Below are 23,171 nucleotides of genomic sequence, written 5' to 3'. Positions count from 1 at the left end.
CATTGTTGATTATGTATAGAATACAAGTAAACCTTTTATATATAACTTTTTGTAGCGTACACAAAAAACGTGTTAAAAGTGACCATTTAAAAACTGATATGATAGACGGACTGCAAAAATGGAGTTTTAATCCGGCCTTAACCACAGTAGCTCTAGTTCACCACTATCCAGACACTGAAGCCCCTATTACACCGTGCGGTTTGCAGGAGCAAGTGAGCGCCAATCTGGTCAGTGCTCACTTTTTCCTTGTTCCCCACTCGCTGCCGCTGCTATTACGCGTGCCAACAGTGAGCGGGTAAGTGCGCGGGGGGGGGGGGGGAGAGACTAACTGTAGCAGGGGATAAAGAATCTTGTGGTTTTTCATACATGTGCTGAGAGCGCTCGTTTGCTCCTCTTAACGACCCGTGGAATAGGGCTTTAAGGTGCTGACAGTGTGCTTTAGCTTGCAGCCCCCAATGAGCATGGCGACTTTTTGGTAATTTTCCGTGCAGCGGATTATGTACAATCTTATGTTTCCTACTGTACTAAAGAGTCACAGAGCAGTTGTTCGTGCCACACTCTGCCATGCATAGTCCTCCCTCTTCATGAATAATCAATGCTGCCCGGCCTCCTGCTCACTCAGCTATTAGATTGCAGATCAGTCCTCTGTAGGCAGTTAATGTCTGAAATATATATAAATATAACATCAAGGTAAAGAACAATAAGTATACAGAATTAAAAACAATAGACACACGATTGATGCGTGTGTAAAAATGTCTCTGATAGTACAATTAGTGGATAATAGTCTCTAAAATTATTTTCATAATAAAGTCTCTGAGCCAACCAGCACGGGGTGATCCGCCCCAGGAACGTTGGAGAATGGTAAGAGTCAGAAAAATAAAACGAAAATGGCAATGAAAATAAGCATAAAAATATACAATAAAAAATATGAAGGTTACTTTGACCTTATATATTGGTATAGGTTGGTATAGCCGTGAATCGGGACTTGCACCGCAGTGCGATATTATATATAAATATGCAGATGGCCCGTTATTGCAGCAGGACAGCAGTATGTAAGCTGTACAGAAATGTCACAGGACAGCGTGTCTGTGTGAGTAGCCCATAAGTTATGACTTGGTGGGGCTTTTGCTGATGGTTGAATGCATAAAAGGTGCTGGTAGCACTGCTCACCCGTCTTGTCATAGGTGGTACTCCGTGTGGTGTCAGGCAGTTTGGCGGAGTCTTCCGACAGGTAGTGCTGCTTGATTCCGGGCGTTTGCATTTGTGGAGTGCTCACTTTTATGATGTGGCAGTCTTGCGCATGTGTGCAGTCCTCTGTTGCCCGCCGGACCTCGTGGGGATTTGGCGGTAAGTGTAAAAATATGAACGGCAGGAGAATGTTAATAAGAATAGTTCATGTATAGAATATCAATTTTAGCTGGACACGTTTTAAAGCCTCCTTCGGCTTTTTCCTCAGCAGCAGAAAGAATGAATGGACCATTTCAAACTATTCCACGACCTGATGATCGTTGAGCGAGGGCTGCAGGGACATCGTTACCGATGTCCTTGCAGCCCTTGCAGCATATATTACCTGTCAGGTCTTCTCCTCCGCTCAGTCTTCCTCCCCGGGTCTCACGCGCTCTAGCTTCAGAATGGCCTGTCAGCTGACAGGCCACTCAGCCGATCACAGGCCGTGGGGGTCCCGGCCTGTGATTGGCTGAGCGCTCCGTCAGCTGACAGTCCATTCTGAAGCTAGAGCGTGTGGGACCCGGGGAGGAAGACAGAGCGGAGGAGAAGACCTGACAGGTAATGTATGCTGCTTCTCAAATCGTCGGTCGCCCGCCGTGCACCGCTATTCAACCGTTGCGATGCGCGGTGGGAGAACAATGATTTTAGGTCTGGCCCTAAATGAACGATCAGCCGATGACCTGATCCTCGCCTGATCGTTCTCTTTATTTCACCGAGCGATATTCGGCCGCATGGGGCCGCTTATCGTTACTGTGGAATAGGGCCCTTAGTCGTTTGTGCCACGGCCTGGTCAGACTGTTAGGAGCACTGTCCTTCCCCTGTCTAATGAGCAGGCCCTCTGGCTGGTCGTTGTGGGGGTGCGGCAGTGCTCCTGACTGTATTACTGGATCATGGAGCAAGACTGTCTGCATTCCGCGGCGGAATTCTCCACCGTGGAATCCCGCCAGCCTCTGTGTAATCATGACAGTCTCCACGGAGAGAGGAAACGCACTAGCCTTCCATAGACTCATTATGACACGGAGGCTGGCGGGATTCTACGGCAGAGAATTTCACTGCGCAATTCCACCAGTTTTGCTTTGTGTTAACGGAGCCTAACAGCGCCAGAAAGGTGCCGAGGATCAGGCAAGAGATATACCTTCATCCTTGGCGTCTCCTGACCAATAGGGAGCTGTTGGCAGGTTAGATTTGTCTAACCAGCTCATAGTTTACCTTTAAATTATTATCAATTTATGTCATTTATCATTTGCAGCAGCTGTCTGGGGTATATCTGGATAACTCATTAAAGGTTTTGTCTTTTTTCAGACATTGAAGCACAGATACGTGAAATTCAGGGAAAGAAAACCAACCTAGATGAGGCGCAAGGAGTCGGACTTGATTCAACTGGGTACTTTGATCAAGAAATTTATGGTGGAAGTGACAGTAGATTTACAGGATATGTGACATCTATAGCTGCAAATGAGCAAGAAGATGTGAGTATTTTTTGTTGATTTTAGTGATTATATAGTATTGTAAACTTTAAAGGTTACTCCACCCAAAAAAATCCTTTCAAATTAGCTGGTACCAGAGATTTGCAATTTACTTCTATTAACAAAGCTCCAGTCTTCCTGTACTTATCAGCTGCTGTATGTCCCTCAGGAAGTGTATTTTTTCCAGTTTGGAAAGCAGGAGAGGTTTTCTATGGTAATTTGCTACTGCGTGTGTGTGTCAGTGGTCAGGTGTCAGCGGAAGAGCACTGTGTCAGACTAGAAAGAATACACCACCTTCAGGATATACAGCAGTTGTTAAAGTGACACTGTCACCCCCTTTGTGCATTCTGACATCTCTACACAGGTGTAAAGGGTAAATTTAGCGTTTTTCATACCTTATTTCATATCATACGTCATGGTGTTTGTTCAAGTAAAAAGTGTCATTTTATCAACTGCAGATTGTATTAAGTGGGCTTGGCCTCACGGCATTAGCGCCACTTAGCCCCGCCCATAACGCCACCGTTGGCCCCCTTGACGCCCATTGGTTGGCCGCTGTAAAGGGGGTGGGCCAATGGCCGGTGAGGGGGCGGGGCTTATGGTGCTGTTGTGGGTGGGGCTAAGTGGCACTAATGCCGGGAGGCCACGCCTACTTAATATAATCTGCAGTTGATAAAAGAACACGTTTTACTTGAACAAACAACATCACCTATGATATGAAATAAGGTATGAAAAACGCTAAATTTACCCTTTACACCTGTGTAGAGATGTCAGAATGCACAAAGGGGGTTACAGTGTCACTTTAAGTACTGGAAGACTGGAGATCTTTTAATAGAAGTAAATTACAAATTTCTGACACTGGTTGATTTGAAAGTTTCCCCCCCCCCGCTGGGGTATCCATGTACGATTATGGTGTGTGTGATCAGTCAAAACAATGTATACACTACAGGACATGTGTATATACAGGTATACACCCACTACAGGACATGTGCACGCAGGTATTCAGCCACTACAGGACGTGTATGCACAGGTATACAGCTATGTACTACAGGTATTATATTACATATAGGTGGCAGTTCAGAGGCACTGTTATGGAGACACTATGACTGGCACGTTATAGGGGGGATGTAGCTGGCACTGTTATGAGGACACTATGACTGGCACTAGGGGCGGGGGGAGGCTGTAGCTGGTATGTTACATGGTGGCACATTATAGGGGCTCTGCAAGCTCTGCTACATCCTAACTTCACTACAAGGGTTTATACAAAGAGTTCTTCAGTGTACAATGTATCAATGTGGAGTCCAGGCTGTAGAGCTCACAGAGCATTGTCAACACTGGGTACAACTGAGAGCATGACTAGCTATGTACAATGTATCAGTCTTTAGTCCAGGCTGTAGAGCTCACAGAGCATTGTCTACACTGGATACCGCTGAGAGCAGGACTAGCTATGTACAACGTATCAGACTGGAGTCCAGGCTGTTTGCATCCAGTGTAGATAATGTTGCTGTGATATGCCGAACGGGGCGGGAGGGTAGGTGATGGCAGGGGGGCGCTCAGACACACAGTGTCGGTCTCCTATGTGCAGTCTGTGCGTCCCAAAGTTGAGGTCAGTTAACAGACGCCAGAGACTGTATCGGTATTTTTACGGTATTCCGCCCAGCTCTAGTTCCTACTGCACATACCCCGTGCAGTAGGAATGTACATATACGTTCCTGACTGAGGGGCTTCCTGATGTGTGCCGGACCGCTGCAGTGAGAGCGGTCCCGCACACATCAGTGTCCGGGGTTGGAGGTAATGAAAAGCAGCTGCGATCCTGCAGCTGTGTCTCATTAACCCCTTAAACGTCTCGATCTATAGCGATCGCAGTGTTTAATGTACTCTGTGACAGAACAAGCTTCTGTCACTGAGTGATCGGGACCCCCGCAGCATGATCGCATGTACCGATGGGCGGGCGTAAGCCTCTTACCTCTTTCCTGTCGGTTCGGCTAACTATGGATAAAGTCTGCTCTCAGACAGGCTCTATGCATAGATCGACGATAACACTGATCTATGCTATGGCATAGCATAGATCAGTACATGCAATCTAATGATTGCATGTTGTACAGTGAAAAAAAGGGTAGTTAAAAAAAAAAGTTTTAAAAGTGTATATATAAAAAAAACCCTTAAAGCTCCCTCCCAATAAAAGTTTAATATACCCCCTTGCCCATGATGAAAATGAAAATATTAAATAAACATATTACCTATTGTAGCGTGCGGAATTGTCTGGTCTATTAAAATATAACATTGTAAACGGGGAAAAAACACCAGGATTGCTGATTTTATTATATATTATTATATATCAGGAAAAATTTTGATCGCAGTTTAATAATTTTTTTCTGTTATATCAATATATTAATAAAAACTAGAGATAATGGTGCAAAAAATGACACCCCCAACCAGCCCTGGAGGTGGAAAAATAAAAGCGCTATGGCTCTTAGAAGGTGAGGAGGAATATTGCATTAATTTTACTCGGGCATCAATGGGTTTGGTCTTCAAGGGGTTAATAGAAGTAAATTAACCCCTTCACGTCAGGAATCTGTGTATATATACGTTCCTACTGCACATACCCCGTGCAGTAGGAATGTATATATATGTTCCTGTACTGACGGGGGCTTTGTGATGAGTGAGATAGCTGCAGGGGCTGTGTCCAGCGGCGGAGGCAATGAGAGTCAGCTGCGATCCCGCAGGTGACTCCCATTAACCCTTTAAACGCTGCGATCTACATCGATCACGGCGTTTAAGGTGCTCATTGACAGATCAAGCATCTGTCACTGAGTGATCGGGACCCCCGCAGCCTGCCAGGGGTCCCGATCGCATGTACTGACAGGCGAGGGTAAGCTCCTTACCTCCGTCCTGTTGGATGGGCGATCTATGTGTAGAGTCTTGAGAGGCAGGCTCTATACATAGATCGCTGATAACACTGATCTATGCTATGGCATAGCATAGACCAGTATATGAAGTCTAATGATTGCATATTTTACAGTAAATAAAAGTGTTAAAGTGTAAGTTTTTAAAAGTATTAAAAAAAACCTTATAAACCCCCTCCCAATAAAAGTTTAAAAGACCCTCTTGCCCATTATAAAAGTTAAAAATAAATAAACATATTATATATCGTAGCGTGCGGAATTGTCCGATCTATTAAACTATAACGTTACTGTTCCTGCACAGTGAACAGCGTTAGCGGAAACAAAAAGAAAAAAGCACCAAAATTGCTGATTTTATTAAATTATATATCACAAAAAAATTAATAAAGAGCAATCAAAATTTTTCTGTTACACCAATATATTAATAAAAACTAGAGATCATGGCGCAAAAAATTACACCTCAACCAGCCCTGTAGGTGGATAAATAAATGCGCTATGGCTCTTAGAAGGCAGGGAGGAACATTGCATTAATTTGACCTGGACTTTTGTGCATTAACCCCTTAAGGTCAAAGCCAATTTTCGTTTTTGCACTTTTGCTTTTTCCACTTTATGTTTAAAAGGCCATAGCGCTTGCATTTTTTCACCTAGAGACGTATATGAGCACTTATTTTTTGCGAAACCAGTTGTACTTTGCAATGGCAGGCATTATTTTTCCATAACATATGCTGTGAAACCGGAAAAAAAGCATTTGCGCTGTCAAATTGAAAAAAAAAAGGAATTTTTGATTTCGGGAAGTTTTGCATTCACGCCGTTCGCCCTATGATAAAACTGACCTGGTTATGCATGTTCCTCAAGTCGTTACGATTACAACGATATATAACATGTATAACTTTTATATTATCTGATGGCTTGTAAAAAATTCAAACCGTTGTTGACAGATATATGTTCCTTAAAATCGCTCTATTCCCATGCTTACAGCGCTTTTATCCTTTGGTCTATGGGGCTGTGTGAGGTGTCATTTTTTGCGCCACGATGTGTTCTTTCTATCGGTACCTTGATTGCGCATATACGACTTTTTGATCACTTTATTAAATTTTTTCGGGATTTGAAGCGACCAAAAATGCGCAATTTTGCACTTTGGAATTTTTGGGCGCTTACGCCGTTTACCGTGCGAGATCAGTAATGGGATTAATTAATAGTTGGGGCGATTACGCGTGGGGCGATACCAAACATGTTCGTTTATTTATATTTATAAAATGGGAAAAGGGGGGTGATTTGGGCTTTTATTAGGGGAGGGGATTTTTTATTAATAAAAAAACATTTACACTTTTATTTTTACTTTAACTAGAAGTCCCCCTGGGGGACTTGTATATAAACAGCACTGATCTCTCATAGAGATCAATGCTGTGTATATACACAGCAAAGATCGATGAGATCGGTCATAGATTGCTATGGCCTGCAGGCCATAGCAATCTTTTGCCGAGACGGGATCAGCGTAATTCCGACGCTGAGGCCCGGCACAGGCAGAAGAACGGATCTCCCCCCGCGATCGCATCACGGGGGGGGAGATCCGTCCCACTAGACACCAGGGATGTGTTTATCTAAGCATCTAAGTGCAGCTGTCAGGTTTGACAGCTGCACTTAGAGGCTTAATTAGCCGGCGCGGCAACGGGACCTGCGCCGGCTAATAGAGGCACTGCCCGGCTGCACGTCAGCCGTGATCAGCGCCGTTCAGAGCGGGGACCCCGCTCTGAACACCCCCCGCGGCACCATGACTTATCCAATATGTCATGGTTCGCTAAGGGGTTAAAGTGCTCTGTCTTGAAAGGGTTAAAGATTAAAGTCGTTTTTTTTTCCCCCCCTGAACTACCTCTTTAATAGAAATTGAAAAATGAGTATACTAATAAAAACTAAAAATTGTGGAAAAAATTAGCAAACAGCCCCTAAGTTGGAAAAATAAAAGCTCTTTGGTTCTTTAAAGGCGAGGACATAAAAACAAAAAAGCAAAAATAAAAATTGGCCTGACATTAAGAGGTTAAATCGCCCCTCTTTTGCTTTTTTTTTTTTTTTTTAACAAAAAGAAACTAAAAAATATTTGGTATTTCCACACGTTGAATCGCCTGAATTATTAATTTATCACATTCCTGAACTCGCACGGTAAATGTTGTGAGAAAAATCCACCAAAGGGCAAAATTGCTTAATTTTGTTACATCATGTAACAAAAAAATTTAATTAAGGGTGATCAAAAAGGTAGGTACCGATAAATTGTGCAAAAGATTATTGTGCAAAAAATGAGCCCTCAAATAGCCCAAGATATTAGAATCGTATAAAGATTTGAAGCCCATTTATTAAAATTGGTTGTCGTTATCTTACTGACATTAGGAGAAACTTATTGAAAAAATTTCAGTAATTAGCCATTTGTATTTGTCCTTGATGAATTTATCTTAAATTGCACACAGCATTTTTTTTTTGTCTGTACCAGACACAGGCCTGCGCTAGTAGGTGCACATGATGATTTAGGTGCTAATCCTGGATTATGTGAATATTTAGTCAAATGCACAAAACAGATTAGGCTGGGTTCACACTTTTTGCAATCTGTTTTTTTTCACTCATTTTCTGCAAAAAACGGGTGGAAAAAAAACGATTCACTTTTGTGCATCCGTTTTTTTTTTTTTTTGCTTTATAATGGAAGTCAGTGGAAAGACGGATCAAAACAGATGCACACAAATGCATCCATTTTTTTTATCCATTTTTTGCAAAAAATTGATGTAAAAAACAATTGCAAAAAGGTAGTGTGAACCCAGCCTTATTAAAAAGTACATGCCACTTAAGTTTTTGACCCAAAACTATGAGTGGATTCTAAAGGAATGATAAATATATAAAGTAATCACGTCCGCCTTCTGCTGGATTCACCAGTGGCTTTGGCACCAAATCTGCAGTGACAGTATTCCATAAAACTGCTGTGTGTGACAACAGCCTTAGATGTATACTTAGGACTGTGCCCATTTAAGCAATGTAATGTAAAGCCTTAAAAAAAATAACTTCATATGTTTTGTCAGGATGATGATGACACCACAGCATCGTTGGCACAGAAGAAACCAGGTTATCACGCTCCTGTTGCTTTACTAAATGACATCCCTCAGTCAGCTGAACAGGTATGTTAATAATGGTTGGTTGTTGGTAATGTTAATGAGTTTTTCCACCTCAAAGCGAACATGCCACTAGTACATTGTTTTTTTTACATTAATAGGCATGGGGATGCCAGTGCCACAGCCCCTTTTTTTTACGGTTTAAAAAAGGGCCATGATGCCCCGAAAAATTGATTCTAATATCGATTCTTGGGGCAAAATGTCAGTTCAATACCAGGATTCCCTGGTAGTCGATACTTAAAGTTGTGCTTTTGTGCAGCCTAACATAGCGTATACAACATGAGAGCATGGAGAGCTGGGCGGGCGGGAGAGAAGATTGTAAGAGAAGGATGGACATGCAGAGAGCGGGGGAGGAGATGCGGCCACTACACCTGAGAGGATCCAGCTTGGCTGTGAGGTGGAGGAGGCAGGCGGGACTGTCAGGGATCTGCCAGGTGGGAATCACATGTGTGGTGACCTGTGGCCTCTGCCCGGCCGTGTGCATCCTCCCTCCTCCTCAGCAACTCCTGCTGCGTCCAGGATCCTCTGCCCCTGCTGTAAGCCTGATGATTCTCTCTCCTCTGTCTAGCTTTTTCCTCCCTCCTTCCTATCTGTCTACTGTCCCAGCATAACCCAACAGCTGAAACAGTGCATAACAACTACCCCTAGCATACCCCAACAGCTGAAACAGTGCATAACTACTACCCCTGCATACCCTGATATCTGAAGTGTTATTGTCCGAACTATAAAATGATTACATTCCTGATCTTGCACTGTAAATGATGTAATCGCCAAGAAGGCCGAGGCTAAATTTGCATATTTTTAATAAAATCACATCCCAGTAAAAAATTCAAAAAGTGGTAAAAAGGTCACATATATAACAAGTAATTCAGTAACAAAATGAAACTGCAATGTGTGAACACAGCCTAGATGTTCAGCAACAGATTTGGGCGGGGAATGGGCAGGGTGGGGGACTGTGATGAACAGTTGAGGGAAAGCATTGCATTCTGGAACCTGTAGTACTGTGTAGAACTGCTCAACCAGGAAGTACAACCACACAATACAGAACAAATACCCCCAAAGCAAATGGATTTTTGGTCTTCTTTAAAACTGGGATCGATAGGTAAATAATGCTATTTGCTTCTGCAGAAGTTTCATATTTTTTTTTTTTACTTAGTTTTGCTACTGAGAAAAATGAATTAAAAACATTGGAGTCTGTTGCCCATAACAAATGCTACAGTTTGGTTGTGCATGGCATCTGTTGAAGATATCCATCTGAAAATCCTTAACTCTTACAAATGTTTAAGATTTTTTATTTATCAGGATCCATAACGTTCATTTTTTTTCCTTTCCTAGTATGATCCATTTGCCGAACACAGACCACAGAAGATTGCAGACCGGGAAGATGAATATAAAAAATACAGGCGCACGATGATTATATCTCCAGAGCGGCTTGACCCATTTGCAGATGGTATTTAAAATTTTACCTTTTTATTTCTCCTGTTTTTGACTATTTTTTTTTTTTATGCATGTGCATAAAATTCAACGTTTAATTCTTGCTGTTGTAAAGTATGGAAGGCTATAATTTCTATTAGCTTTGTGACACTTGAAGTGTATAAAATTCAGTATGCAGTTTGTACTGCTACACTGCAGTGGTTTTAGTTAGCTACTTTAATCGCCATATTTTACGAATTACCTCACCTTCATCCTTAATGTTAAATAGAAAAGCGTTTTAGTCTAAAAATGATAAACCAAGTGATGTTGTGATATCTACCCAAACTGTATTTTCTAGTAGGCAGCAGCTAGGAACTGTGTCACATTGCTTTTCTACACTCGGGTGCCCCAAATGTAGTCTGCAGTTTTGTACTTTTGTATCTAAAAATGCTTAAAGCAAGACTAGCATTTTTATTTTGCTGTTGCCAGCTTTTCAATTTTGTTTCATCTTGTACACCACCTATAACCAAGTACCACACTTAAGTCTTCAATACTGGTAATTTGTGTGCAGGTTATTTTTTTTTAAATTACAACCTGCATGAAACAGGAGAGGGATTTGCGGTGTTATAAAAATGTAAATGCTGAACAATGCTTGTTAGACTTCACTAGCCCATACTAACTGTCCTTAATTTTTTTCCTACAGCAGTACTGCTAAATGCCAGTCCTGTCTGCATTCTTAAGGGTACAGTGCAACACATCCTGTGTAGCTAATCGTGAAAAACTAATGGATGTCCTATGATAACTAGTGTCCTCTTGACACTCCAAATTGGGCATGGTAGCCAATATAAGAAGCACGTACACGTATTTTCCTAGTCTGGGTTAGAAGAGAACAATTTGTCGTTCTGCCTACAATTCTTTATTTACACTTTGAGTATACTTTTAAGTAGCCATATTGATGGAGAACATTTATGTTCATGGTTTAAGTGGTGTTGACCAGTTCTGCTGTCATAGAAGTATTATCGTTTGCGGTTGATAGACTATATTAAAGGAGAACTAAAAGGGCACAAAAAACATCTATGGCTGAATAGATCTCATAGTTCTCAATAGATCTCAAATAGTTCTCATACTCCATGTTTGAGCAGACTAAATGAACTAAAATAAAGAACTTGTTTATAGTGGTAGCTAGTTTTGGAAGAACCTAAATCATATCATATACTTCTATGGTGTATCAATAGAAAATTATTTCACTGTCCTCTTTCAAGACCCTACAAGCATGGCTCTGAGCAATGGCATTAAAACATAGAAATCAAAAGAAAAAAGCATTAGCTTCCTCCTACTAAAAGCCAATAACACCCTTGCAGAGACTGGCTAAATTATTATTATTATTTTTTTTAAATATACAGCATATGAGACAGGGTGAATAATAAATGACAACAGGTTTAGCAGGGTAACATCCCTTTCTGTATAGGCTGTAGATCAGGACCTCTTCCTATTTTTCCATTGGTGATCTCCAGGCATTAAAATGTTCAGTCTTTCCTAAAAATTAGAAATTGTCTTTCATTTTGTGAATCTAGTAGTATCTTAAAGGGGTGTTCCATATAATATATTTTTTTTAAATGTTGCTCTAGATGCACTGAAAATTAAAAAGCAAATAAACTAAACACTGCAGTGTATATTGGTGATTTGTATAACTCTTGGGGGGGGGCAATACAATACTTTAACCCCTTAATGACTGCGGGCGTATATTTACACCCTGCGACCGCCTCGGGGAGTTCAGAACGGAGCCGCACAGCGACCCCGCTCTGAACAGCCGCGGTCCCGGGTGCAGCATGTAACCCGGGACCGTGGCAATTAGCGGGCATGGTCCGATCACCGTGCCCGCTAATTAAGGATTCAGATGCAGCTGTCAAAGTTGACAGCTGCATCTAAATCCTTTATGCAGCCGATTCCCTGGTGTCTAGTGGGGTGGCTCGCCCCCCCCCGGGACGTTGTCCCAGTGGAGCGATTCACACATCCGGCTCTGGCCAGGGTCTACGCCGTATGACGCTGATCCCGGCTCTGCACTCGATTGCTTCCGGCTGAAGCAGCCTGGAGCAATCCAATGCCTATCTCATAGATCTATGCTGTATAACTATACAGCATAGATCTCAATGAGAGATCAGTGTGCTTATACTAGAAGTCCCCCAGGGGGGCTTCTAGTAAAAGTGTAGAAAAAAAAGTGCCCCCTTCCCTAATAAAAGTTTAAATCACCCCCCTTTTCCCATGTTATAAATAAATAAAAATAAAAAAGTAGATGTTTGTTATTGCTGCGTGCGTAATCGCCTGAACTATTAACTTATCACATTCCTGATGTCACACGGTAAACTGCCTAAGCGTAAAAAAATCCCAGAGTGGAAAATTGCGCATTTTGGTCGCATCAAATCCAGAAAAATTGTAATAACTGATCAAAAAGTCGCATATGCGCAATCAAGGTATCGATAGAAAGTAAACATCATGGCGCAAAAAATCACACCTCACACAGCCCCATAGACCAAAGGATAAAAGTGCTATAAGCCTGGGAATGGAGCGATTTTAAGGAACATTTATTTGTTAACAATGGATTGAATTTTTTACAAGCCATCAGATAAAATAAAAGTTTTAACATGTTACATATCGTTGTAATCTTAACAACTTCAGGAACATATATAACAAGTCAGTTTTACCCCAGAGCGAGCGGCGTAAAAAAAAATACCCCCCAAATAAACAAAATGCAGGGTTTTTTTTTTTTTTCAATTTCACCACACATTGAATTTTTTCCTGCTTTTGCGGTGTACTTTATGAAAAAATTCAGCCTGTCATTGCAAAGTACAATTAGTGGCGCAAAAAATTAAGGGGTCATGTGGGTTTCTAGGTGAGAAAATGTAAGTGCTATGGCCTTTTAAGCACATGGAGGAAAAAAACAAAAGCGCAAAAGCCGAAATTGGCCCAGTCCTTAACGGGTTCATAAAAATTTCCACCAGACTTCTCATTTAAGTGCCCTGCACCTGGCAGTCACAAGTTCATGGCCGCCAATCAACAGCTGCAGTTGTCATGCAGTCTGTGGAAGGAAAATTTTTCACTCCTGAAACACATTGGGGGAGATTTATCAAACATGGTGTAAAGTGAAACTGGCTCAGTTGCCCCTAGCAACCAATCAGATTCCACCTTTCATTTTCCAAAGAGTCTGTGAGGAATTAAAGGTGGAATCTGATTGGTTGCTAGGGGCAACTGAGGCAGTTTCACTTTACACCATGTTTGATAAATCTCCCCCATTGTTCCTAATGTGTTTTAATAACAATAAATCGTTCTATATTTGACATTATTGCTGTTCCGTGGAGATTACTTTGGCAGGGCAAGGATCATATCCTTCATTTTTCTTATTCCTCTGGATCTTATGGTGCGTTTACACAGAGAGATTTATCTGACAGATTTTGGAAGCCAAAGCCAGTAATGGATTTGAAAAGAGGAGAAATCTCAGTCTTTCCTTTATGACTTGATCCCTGTTTAAAGCCTCTTCCTGGCTTTGACTTAAAAAATCTGTCTGTGTAAACGCACCATTAGTCAGCAACTGGCTGAGTGGGCTATCACTGCTGAGACAAATCCATCTAAAATGTAGTTGCCAGAGTGTTCAGCAGGGGACTGTATGACATCCTTTTTTTTTTTTTTTTTTTTTTCTCTTGCGGTGCATTCCTATCAACATTTAAAAACAATCTATTATCTGGAATACCCCTTTAAGGCTAGATTCACACAGGACGCATCCGCAGCGGATTACACTTAGCAAATATACATAAAATTCGCTGAGGATACTTCGCTGTAATTTTAAATGAGATTCCATACTCGCAGGGATTGTCATCTTGTATGTTTTTATTGCATTGTAATTGATTAAAAAAATTATTAACCCCTTCAAGACCAAGCCTATTTGCACCTAAAAGACCAGGCTCATTTTTCAAAATCTGACCTGTCTCACTTTATGCGCTTATAGCTCAGTGATGCTTTAACGTATGCTAGCGATTCTGAGCTTGTTTTTTCGTCACATATGGCACTTTATATTAGTGGCAAAATTTGGTCACTACTTTGTGTGTTTTTTGTGAAAAACATCAAAATATCATGAAAAATTGAAAAAATTAGCATTTTATGAACTTTTAAATTCTCTGCTTCTAAAAAAAGAAAGTTGTATTACATAAATTAGTTACTAAGTCACATTACCAATATGTCCTCTTTATTCTGGCTTCATTTCATAAACATATTTTACTTTTTTAGGGTGTTACGGGGCTTAGAAATTTATCAGCAAATTACCATTTTCGTGAAAGTTTCCAAAACTGATTTTTTTAGGGACCAGTTCTTATTTTAAGTTGATTTAGGAGGTTTGTATACTGGAAACCCCCATAAGTGACCCCATTTTGGAAACTAGACACCTTAAAGAATTAATCTAGGGGTATAATGAGCATTTTAACCCTACAGGGGCTGGAGGAAAGTATTCACCATTAGGCCGTAAAAAAATGAAAAATTAAAATTTTCCAATAATATATACATTTAGATTAAAGTTTCTCATTTTCAAAAGGAACATGAGAGAAAAAGCACCCCAAAATTTGTAACACGGGTTCTCTTGAGTACTACGGTACCCCATATGTGGGCGTAAACCACTGCATGGGCACACAGCGGGGCTCAGAAGGGAAGGAGCGCCAATTAGCTTTTCCATTGCAGATTTTGTGGTGGTTACGGACAACCTGGGGTGGTTACAGACAATCTAGGGTGGTTACGGGCAACCTGCTGTGGTTACGGGCAACGTGGGGTGGTTACGGACAATCTGGGGTGGTTACGGACAATCTGGGGTGGTTACGGACAATCTGGGGTGGTTACGGACAATCTGGGGTGGTTACGGACAATCTGGGGTGGTTACGGACAATCTGGGGTGGTTACGGACAATCTGTGGTGGTTACGGACAATCTGGGGTGGTTACGGACAATCTGGGGTGGTTACGGACAATCTGGGGTGGTTACGGACAATCTGGGGTGGTTACGGACAATCTGGGGTGGTTACGGACAATCTGGGGTGGTTACGGACAATCTGTGGTGGTTACGGACAATCTGTGGTGGTTACGGACAATCTGTGGTGGTTACGGACAATCTGTGGTGGTTACGGACAATCTGTGGTGGTTACGGACAATCTGTGGTGGTTACGGACAATCTGTGGTGGTTACGGACAATCTGTGGTGGTTACGGACAATCTGTGGTGGTTACGGACAATCTGTGGTGGTTACGGACAATCTGTGGTGGTTACGGACAATCTGTGGTGGTTACGGACAATCTGTGGTGGTTACGGACAATCTGTGGTGGTTACGGACAATCTGTGGTGGTTACGGACAATCTGGGGTGGTTACGGACAATCTGTGGTGGTTACGGACAATCTGTGGTGGTTACGGACAATCTGTGGTGGTTACGGACAATCTGTGGTGGTTACGGACAATCTGTGGTGGTTACGGACAATCTGTGGTGGTTACGGACAATCTGTGGTGGTTACGGACAATCTGTGGTGGTTACGGACAATCTGTGGTGGTTACGGACAATCTGTGGTGGTTACGGACAATCTGTGGTGGTTACGGACAATCTGTGGTGGTTACGGACAATCTGGGGTGGTTACGGACAATCTGGGGTGGTTACGGACAATCTGTGGTGGTTACGGACAATCTGTGGTGGTTACGGACAATCTGTGGTGGTTACGGACAATCTGTGGTGGTTACGGACAATCTGTGGTGGTTACGGACAATCTGTGGTGGTTACGGACAATCTGTGGTGGTTACGGACAATCTGTGGTGGTTACGGACAATCTGTGGTGGTTACGGACAATCTGTGGTGGTTACGGACAATCTGTGGTGGTTACGGACAATCTGTGGTGGTTACGGACAATCTGTGGTGGTTACGGACAATCTGTGGTGGTTACGGACAATCTGTGGTGGTTACGGACAATCTGTGGTGGTTACGGACAATCTGTGGTGGTTACGGACAATCTGTGGTGGTTACGGACAATCTGTGGTGGTTACGGACAATCTGTGGTGGTTACGGACAATCTGTGGTGGTTACGGACAATCTGTGGTGGTTACGGACAATCTGTGGTGGTTACGGACAATCTGTGGTGGTTACGGACAATCTGTGGTGGTTACGGACAATCTGTGGTGGTTACGGACAATCTGTGGTGGTTACGGACAATCTGTGGTGGTTACGGACAATCTGTGGTGTTACGGACAATCCTGTGGTGGTGACGGACAATCGGTGGTGGTTACGGGACAATCTGTGGTGGTTACGGACAATCTGTGGTGGTTGACGGACAATTCTGTGGTGGTGTACGGACAATCTGGTGGTGGTTACGGACAATCTGTGGGTGGTTAACGGTACAATCTTGTTGGTGGTTACGGACAATCTGTGGTGGTTACGTGACTAATCTGTGGTGGTTACGGACAATCTGTGGTGGTTACGGACAATCTGTGGTGGTTACGGACAATCTGTGGTGGTTACGGACAATCTGTGTGGTTACGGACAATCTGTGGTGTTACGGACAATCTGTGGTGGTTACGGACAATCTGTGGTGGTTACGGACAATCTGTGGTGTTACGGACATCTGTGGTGGTTACGGACAATCTGTGGTGGTTACGGACAATCTGTGGTGGTTACGGACAATCTGTGGTGGTTACGGACAATCTGTGGTGGTTAACGGACAATCTGTGGTGGTTACGGACAAATCTGTGGTGGTTACGGACAATCTGTGGTGGTTACGGACAATCTGTGGTGGTTACGGACAATCTGTGGTGGTTACGGACAATCTGTGGTGGTTACGGACAATCTGTGGTGGTTACGGACAATCTGTGGTGGTTACGGACAATCTGTGGTGGTTACGGACAATCTGTGGTGGGTTACGGACAATCTGTGTGGTTACGGACAATCTGTGGTGGTTACGGACAATCTGTGGTGGTTACGGACAATCTGTGGTGTTACGGACAATCTGTGGTGGTTACGGACAATCTGTGGTGGTTACGGACAATCTGTGGTGGTTACGGACAATCTGTGGTGGTTACGGACAATCTGTGGTGGTTACGGACAATCTGTGGTGGTTACGGACAATCTGTGGTGGTTACGGACATCTGTGGTGGTTACGGACAATCTGTGGTGGTTACGGACAATCTGTGGTGGTTACGGACAATCTGTGGTGGTTACGGACAATCTGTGGTGGTTACGGACAATCTGTGGTGGTTACGGACAATCTGTGGTGGTTACGGACAATCTGTGGTGGTTACGGACAATCTGTGGTGGTTACGGACAATCTGTGGTGGTTACGGACAATCTGTGGTGGTTACGGACAATCTGTGGTGGGTACGGACAATCTGTGGTGGTTACGGACAATCTGTGGTGGTTACGGACAATCTGTGGTGGTTACGGACAATCTGTGGTGGTTACGGACAATCTGTGGTGGTTACGGACAATCTGTGGTGGTTACGGACAATCTGTGGTGGTTACGGACAATCTGTGGTGCCTACGGACAATCTGTGGTGCCTACGGACAATCTGTGGTGCCTACGGACAATCTGTGGTGCCTACGGACAATCTGTGGTGCCTACGGACAATCTGTGGTGCCTACGGACAATCTGTGGTGCCTACGGACAATCTGTGGTGCCTACGGACAATCTGTGGTGCCTACGGACAATCTGTGGTGCCTACGGACAATCTGTGGTGCCTACGGACAATCTGTGGTGCCTACGGACAATCTGTGGTGCCTACGGACAATCTGTGGTGCCTACGGACAATCTGTGGTGCCTACGGACAATCTGTGGTGCCTACGGACAATCTGTGGTGCCTACGGACAATCTGTGGTGCCTACGGACAATCTGTGGTGCCTACGGACAATCTGTGGTGCCTACGGACAATCTGTGGTGCCTACGGACAATCTGTGGTGCCTACGGACAATCTGTGGTGCCTACGGACAATCTGTTGTGCCTACGGACAATCTGTTGTGCCTACGGACAATCTGTTGTGCCTACGGACAATCTGTTGTGCCTACGGACAATCTGTTGTGCCTACGGACAATCTGTTGTGCCTACGGACAATCTGTTGTGCCTACGGACAATCTGTTGTGCCTACGGACAATCTGTTGTGCCTACGGACAATCTGTTGTGCCTACGGACAATCTGTTGTGCCTACGGACAATCTGTTGTGCCTACGGACAATCTGTTGTGCCTACGGACAATCTGTTGTGCCTACGGACAATCTGTTGTGCCTACGGACAATCTGTTGTGCCTACGGACAATCTGTTGTGCCTACGGACAATCTGTTGTGCCTACGGACAATCTGTTGTGCCTACGGACAATCTGTTGTGCCTACGGACAATCTGTTGTGCCTACGGACAATCTGTTGTGCCTACGGACAATCTGTTGTGCCTACGGACAATCTGTTGTGCCTACGGACAATCTGTTGTGCCTACGGACAATCTGTTGTGCCTACGGACAATCTGTTGTGCCTACGGACAATCTGTTGTGCCTACGGACAATCTGTTGTGCCTACGGACAATCTGTTGTGCCTACGGACAATCTGTTGTGCCTACGGACAATCTGTTGTGCCTACGGACAATCTGTTGTGCCTACGGACAATCTGTTGTGCCTACGGACAATCTGTTGTGCCTACGGACAATCTGTTGTGCCTACGGACAATCTGTTGTGCCTACGGACAATCTGTTGTGCCTACGGACAATCTGTTGTGCCTACGGACAATCTGTTGTGCCTACGGACAATCTGTTGTGCCTACGGACAATCTGTTGTGCCTACGGACAATCTGTTGTGCCTACGGACAATCTGTTGTGCCTACGGACAATCTGTTGTGCCTACGGACAATCTGTTGTGCCTACGGACAATCTGTTGTGCCTACGGACAATCTGTTGTGCCTACGGACAATCTGTTGTGCCTACGGACAATCTGTTGTGCCTACGGACAATCTGTTGTGCCTACGGACAATCTGTTGTGCCTACGGACAATCTGTTGTGCCTACGGACAATCTGTTGTGCCTACGGACAATCTGTTGTGCCTACGGACAATCTGTTGTGCCTACGGACAATCTGTTGTGCCTACGGACAATCTGTTGTGCCTACGGACAATCTGTTGTGCCTACGGACAATCTGTTGTGCCTACGGACAATCTGTTGTGCCTACGGACAATCTGTTGTGCCTACGGACAATCTGTTGTGCCTACGGACAATCTGTTGTGCCTACGGACAATCTGTTGTGCCTACGGACAATCTGTTGTGCCTACGGACAATCTGTTGTGCCTACGGACAATCTGTTGTGCCTACGGACAATCTGTTGTGCCAATAGGTAATCTGGCGTGGGTCATAGGTAGGGCTGGGCGGTATACCGCAAAAATACCGATACCGTCACTGGCGTCGGTTAACCGACCTCAACTTAGCCAGGACGGTATCTGCGGTATTTTTGTGTTTACCAGAGAGCTTCTGCACGCAGTCGCGGCGGCGTGAGCGCTGCACGTTATTTGCAGGGACGCCGGAATCAGAGCGGGAGGTGGAGGAGCAGCAGGGCCCAGGTGAGAATGCCCGCCCCCGGCACCCGTCCAGTCTGAGCGCCCGCCCTCCCCCTGTCCCGTCCGGCGTCCCTGCACACACAGGACATTAACGTGCAGCGCTCGCCGGGAGGGGGAGTTGGGGGACCGGCACCAGTCCTGTCCGAGCGCCCTTCTCCTCCGGCCGGCGAGCGCTGCACGTTAATGTCCTGTGTGTGCAGGGACGCCGGTGTGCGCGCGGGAAGTGGAGGAGCAGCAGGGTCCAGGGGAGAATGTTCCTGAGTGCACAGCCCTTCCCCCGTCCCGCCGATCCTGTCCCGTCCGGCGTCCCTGCACACACAGGACATTAACATGTGCAGCGCTCGCCGGCTGGAGGAGAAGGGCGCTCGGACAGGACTGGTGCCGGTCCTCCTCCCCTCCTCCCGGCGAGCGCTGCACATTAATGTCATGTGTGTGCAGGGACGCCGGTCAGATCTCAAGGTGGAGGAGCATATGCATGCAGCTCCCTGTATACCCATCCACCCCTGCCCGCCCCCCTGTGTACCCATCCACCCCTGCCCGCCCCCCTGTGTACCCATCCACCCCTGCCCGCCCCCCTGTGTACCCATCCACCCCTGCCGGCCCCCCTGTGTACCCATCCACCCCTGCCGGCCCCCCTGTGTACCCATCCACCCCTGCCGCCCCCCTGTGTACCCATCCACCCCTGCCGGCCCCCCTGTGTACCCATCCACCCCTGCCGCCCCCCTGTGTACCCATCCACCCCTGCCCGCCCCCCTGTGTACCCATCCACCCCTGCCGCCCCCCTGTGTACCCATCCACCCCTGCCGCCCCCCTGTGTACCCATCCACCTCTGCCCGCTCCCCTGTGTACCCATACACCCCTGCCCGCCCCCCCCGTACACCCCTGCCCACCTCCCCGTAGAGAAGATAGATAGGAGATAGATAGATAGATAGATAGATAGATAGATAGATAGGAGATAGATAGGAGATAGATAGGAGATAGATAGGAGATAGATAGGAGATAGATAGGAGATAGATAGGAGATAGATAGGAGATAGATAGGAGATAGATAGGAGATAGATAGGAGATAGATAGGAGATAGATAGGAGATAGATAGGAGATAGATAGGAGATAGATAGATAGGAGATAGATAGATAGGAGATAGATAGATAGGAGATAGATAGATAGGAGACAGATAGGAGACAGATAGGAGATAGATAGATAGATAGGAGATAGATAGGAGATAGATAGATAGATAGGAGATAGATAGATAGATAGGAGATAGATAGATAGATAGGAGATAGATAGATAGGAGATATAGGAGATAGATAGATAGATAGGAGATATAGGAGATAGATAGGAGATAGATAGATAGATAGATAGGAGAGGGAATAGATAGGAGAGGGAATAGATAGGAGAGGGAATAGATAGATAGGAGATAGATAGAAGATAGATAGAAGATAGATAGAAGATAGATAGAAGATAGATAGAAGATAGATAGAAGATAGATAGATAGATAGATAGATAGATAGAGAATAGATAGATATAGATAAAGCAGCAAGAGTCCGCAGCACACTAGCATGTAGTGAAGAGTGGTTCATTCCATCAAATAAGGTGCAGGATACGACGTTTCAATTCACTCCAGAATCATTTTCAAGCATGCTTATCTCTTCACTATATGCTGGTGTGCTGCGGACTCTTGCTGCTTTGTATTTTGGGACCCCCTGCCAAAGGCTTTTCTGTGTTCAGCACCCTCTACTTCAGCCTTGGATGTGCGTCTGTCACGAACGATAGATCGATATCTTTACAGCGTGTCAGTGCAGTGCCATCTACAGCCCCCTATAATGTACGTCCCTGTACTGTCACCTGTATATACTATATATATACCCATCATACATACTGTATATACCCATCATATATACTCTGGGTACCTATAGTACATAGCTATATACCTGTATATACACGTCCTGTAGTGTGCACATAGCTGTATACCTGTATATACACGTCCTGTAGTGTGCACATAGCTGTATACCTGTATATACATGTCCTGTAGTGTGTACCTAGCTTGGGTTGCTGCTCATTGAGTTACTGTACTTTTTTTAACTTTATTGAAACAAACTATCCCCAGTTTGGCACGGCCGAGTGGGTGTGGCCTGTAAAAGGGGTGTGGCTTACAAAGGGGGCGTGTCATAGTTATCGTCCAATTATCGTTACCGCAGCTACATATGCGATAAACCGCGATATTGATTTAGGCCAATATCGCCCAGCCCTAGTCATAGGCGATGTGCGGTGGTTGCGTGCAATCTGGGGGGTTACATGTAATCTGGCATGATTACGGGCAACCTGGGGGGGTTACAGACAATCTAGAATTGTTACGGATATAGTGAAGTGCTTATAGCTAATCTGGGGTGGTTACATGTAATTTGGGGTGGTTACAGGCAATCTGGGGTGATTACGGACAATCTGGAGGGGGTCACTGGCAACGTGCGGTGGTTACGGGCAACGTGCGGTGGTTACGGGTAATCTGGGGGGTTACGTGCAATCTGACGTGATTACGGACAACCTGGGGTGGTTATGGGCAACGTGCGGTGGTTACGGGTAATCTGGGGGGGGGGGTAGGGGTAATTTGGGAGTAAACTGCAATTATTACTATAATAAAAAGTGTGTGTTTTATTTTTTTGTATGTTTGTCACTTTTTGTACTTTATACATTCATGTTCACTGTATTACTATGATTACTGTGATATTTTCTATCACAGTAATCATAGTTCAGTGACCGAGAGCAAATTGGTCTCTGTCACTTTAAATTTTCAGAGCTTGGCTGGTTGTGGAGCGCATGCGCACTTCATAACCAGCCAGGACACGGAAGAGGAAGGAGCTCCAGGAACAGGTGAGTATATGGGGAAGGGGGGGGTTACTGGGGGACAGGGTAACAGGGGGGGTGGGGGGCGACTTGGGGGGTGGGGGGGCGACTTGGGGGGGTGGGGGGGGGACATCACTTTTTATCCCCTGTCACCAATCATTCATGGTGACAGGGGATAAAAAGTGCCGGCGGCACAAGCGATCAGCGGTATATAGTATATACCGCTGATCGCTTGTACTGGGACCCCACAGGGGGGGTCCCGATGACTGCCCCATGCTCTCCGCTACCTCCGGTGGCGGAGAGCATGGGGCTTTCATTCATTTTTCTTTTTTGATCACTGTGAACAGACATTAGTCTGTTCACAGTGATCGCGGCGGCCATCTTGGATCTGATGGCCCCCGCGGGAGGGGGAGTTACATTACATTATTACAATATTACATTTTTTACACTGTTGGTTTAGCCTTAAATTTTTCATTTTCACAGGGGGTTAAAAGATAAAAAAAACAGACAAAATGTGTAGAGCAATTCCCCCTGAGTACGTAAATACCCCACATGTGGACATAAAGTGCCATTTGGGCGCAGGGCAAG

The 23,171-nt window shown here is 44.7% G+C and overlaps 1 protein-coding gene across 1 annotated transcript in view; it reads left to right on the top strand.

The window, feature by feature from the left end:
* SF3B1 (splicing factor 3b subunit 1) overlaps nucleotides 1-23,171 on the top strand; it is a 128,364-nt gene that overhangs the window by 13,687 nt on the left and 91,506 nt on the right. Inside the window, exons 2-4 of the mRNA XM_069983565.1 lie at nucleotides 2,530-2,696; nucleotides 8,653-8,748; nucleotides 10,078-10,192. Of these exons, the coding sequence (XP_069839666.1) occupies nucleotides 2,530-2,696; nucleotides 8,653-8,748; nucleotides 10,078-10,192 (378 nt within the window). The remainder of the gene's footprint in view (nucleotides 1-2,529; nucleotides 2,697-8,652; nucleotides 8,749-10,077; nucleotides 10,193-23,171) is intronic.

The sequence above is a fragment of the Dendropsophus ebraccatus genome, chromosome 9 (genome assembly GCF_027789765.1).
Source record: "Dendropsophus ebraccatus isolate aDenEbr1 chromosome 9, aDenEbr1.pat, whole genome shotgun sequence".
NCBI lineage: Eukaryota > Metazoa > Chordata > Amphibia > Anura > Hylidae > Dendropsophus > Dendropsophus ebraccatus.
Note: the sequence above shows the minus strand (reverse complement) of the source record. Positions and strands in the feature narration are given on the sequence as shown.